This window comes from Malurus melanocephalus, unplaced genomic scaffold (genome assembly GCF_030028575.1).
Source record: "Malurus melanocephalus ecotype Western Australia unplaced genomic scaffold, MMel_1.1 scaffold_1324, whole genome shotgun sequence".
Lineage (NCBI taxonomy): Eukaryota > Metazoa > Chordata > Aves > Passeriformes > Maluridae > Malurus > Malurus melanocephalus.
This window is the reverse complement of record NW_026624556.1, coordinates 12,201-14,683: the sequence shown is the minus strand read 5'-3', so window position 1 is coordinate 14,683 and position 2,483 is coordinate 12,201. Positions and strand designations below refer to the sequence as shown.

At 58.2% G+C, this 2,483-nt stretch overlaps 1 protein-coding gene across 1 annotated transcript in view; it reads left to right on the top strand.

Moving 5' to 3' along the window:
* CCT7 (chaperonin containing TCP1 subunit 7) overlaps positions 1-2,483 on the top strand; it is a 15,836-nt gene that overhangs the window by 11,326 nt on the left and 2,027 nt on the right. Inside the window, exons 10-11 of the mRNA XM_057387718.1 lie at positions 1,763-1,969; positions 2,094-2,131. Coding sequence (XP_057243701.1) covers positions 1,763-1,969; positions 2,094-2,131 — 245 coding nt within the window. The remainder of the gene's footprint in view (positions 1-1,762; positions 1,970-2,093; positions 2,132-2,483) is intronic.

Genomic DNA, 2,483 nt, shown 5'->3' with positions numbered 1-2,483 from the left:
AGCAACAGCCAGGGCTTTGAATTGCCGTGGCTGTCAGTGTGCAGTGCCCTGGGAGGAACATTACAGGGACAGCAACAGCCAGGGCTGTGAATTGCTGTGACTGGCAGTGTGCAGTGTCCTGAGAGCCTGTCCTGAGAGGAGCATTCCCAGGACAGCAGCAGTCAGGGCTGGCAGGATGCAGTGCTCTGAGCCTGTCCTGAGAGGAGCATTGCAGGGACAGCAGCAGCCAGGGCTGTGCTGTGAATGGCCATGGCTGGCAGTATGTGGTGCCTGGAGTGCCTTTCCTGTGAGGAGCATTCCCAGGACAGCAGCAGCCAGGGCTGTTCTGTGAATTGCCATGGCTGGCAGTGTGCAGTGCCCTGAGTGCCTTTTCCTGAAGGGAGCATTCCAAGGACAGCAGGAGCCGTGGGCTGGCAGTGTGCAGTGCCCTGAGAGCCTTTCCTGAGAGGAACATTGCAGTGCAGTGAGAGCAGCAGCCAGGGCTGGCAGGATGCAGTGCCCTGAGCCTGTCCTGAGAGGAGCATTCCAGGGACAGCAGCAGCCAGGGCTGTGCTGTGAGTTGCCATGGGCTGGCAGTGTGCAGTGCCCTGAGTGCCATTCCTGAGAGGAGCATTGCAGGGAGAGCAGCAGCCAGGGCTGTGAATTGCCATGGGCTGGCAGTGTACAGTGCCCTGGGAGGAACATTACAGGGACAGCAGCAGTCAGGGCTGTGAATTGCCGAGGCTGGCAGTGTGCAGTGCCCTGAGAACCTTTCCTGAGATGAGCATTCCCAGGACAGCAACAGCCAGGGCTGTGAATTGCCATGGCTGGCAGTGTGCAGTGCCCTGAGAGGAGCATTCCCAGCACAGCAGCAGTCAGGGCTCTGAGTTACCATGGCTGGCAGTGTGCAGTGCCCTGAGTGTCTTTTCCTGAATAGAGCATTCCAGGGACAGCAGGAGCCGTGGGCTGACAGTGTGCAGTGCCCTGAGAGCCTTGCCTGAAGGGAGCATTCCCAGGACAGCAGCAGTCAGGGCTCTGAGTTGCCATGGCTGGCAGTGTGCAGTGCCCTGAGTACCTTTTCCTGAAGGGAGCATTGCAGGGACAGCAGGAGCCCTAGGCTGGCAGTGTGCGGTGCCCTGAGAGCCTTTCCTGAGAGGAACATTCCAGGGACAGCAGCAACCAGGGCTGTGCTGTGGGTTGCCATGGCTGGCAGTGTGGAGTGTGCAGGGCTGTGAATTGCCATGGCTGGCACTGTGCAGTGCCCAGAGCACCTTTCCTGATGTCTGTTCCCTTTCAGAACGACTCGGTGGTGGCGGGTGGCGGTGCCCCGAGTGCCTTTCCTGAGAGGAGCATTCCCAAGACAGCAGCAGCCAGGGCTGGCAGTGTGCAGTGCCCTGAGAGCCTTTCCTGAGAGGAACATTCCAGGGACAGCAGCAACCAGGGCTGTGCTGTGAATTGCTATGGCTGGCAGTGTGCAGTGCCCTGAGAGCCTTTCCTGAGAGGAGCATTCCCAGGACAGCAGCCAGGGCTCTGAGTTACCATGGCTGGCAGTGTGCAGTGTGCAGGGCTGTGAATTGCCATGGGCTGGCACTGTGCAATGCCCTGAGAGCCTTTCCTGATGTCTGTTCCCTTTCAGAACGACTCGGTGGTGGCGGGCGGCGGTGCCCTGAGTGCCTTTCCTGAGAGGAGCATTCCCAGGACAGCAGCAGTCAGGGCTGTGTTTTGCTGTGACTGGCAGTGTGCAGTGCCCTGAGAGCCTTTCCTGATGTCTGTTCCCTTGCAGAATGACTCAGTGGTGGCCGGTGGTGGTGCCATCGAGATGGAGCTGTCCAAATACCTGCGGGACTATTCCCGGACCATCCCAGGGAAGCAGCAGCTGCTGATTGGAGCCTACGCCAAAGCCCTGGAGATCATCCCCCGGCAGCTCTGTGACAACGCTGGCTTTGATGCCACCAACATCCTCAACAAGCTGCGAGCCAAGCACGCCCAGGTATGGCCCAGGGCACAGTGTGTGTGTGTGTGAGTGATTCCCTTCTCCTGGATTTTCCTCCTGGAGCTGTCAGAGCCGCTGTAACTCAGCCCAGATTAAACACTGTGTTTGTTCCAGATCACAGGTGGGCTCGGCACAGGTTGCTATAAATGGAAAGGATCTGTTTTCCCTTTGATCCCAGCTGTCGGGTGACTTCCCGAGCTGGGAGTTGGGATTTGCTTCTTAAAAATTTGTCAGGAAGGAGCTGCTTTGGTAGACATTAAAGGTGTCAGTGCAGGAGTCWGCTGAGCTGAGTGTTTTACACAGGAGCTGCAGGTCCTGAGTGCACATCCTGGGGAGATCCCAACTGCAGTGCTTGGAGTTTGCCCTTGGATTCTGTCACTCCCAGCACATTTCATCCTGCTGCTGCTGCTGCTGGGGTTTGGGGAATGCCCCAAAATGAGGGTGCAAAACGCAGGGAGTGAGGCAGTGAGGTGGGAATGAGTCCTGTGAGGTTCCATGGCAGGGAATGCCC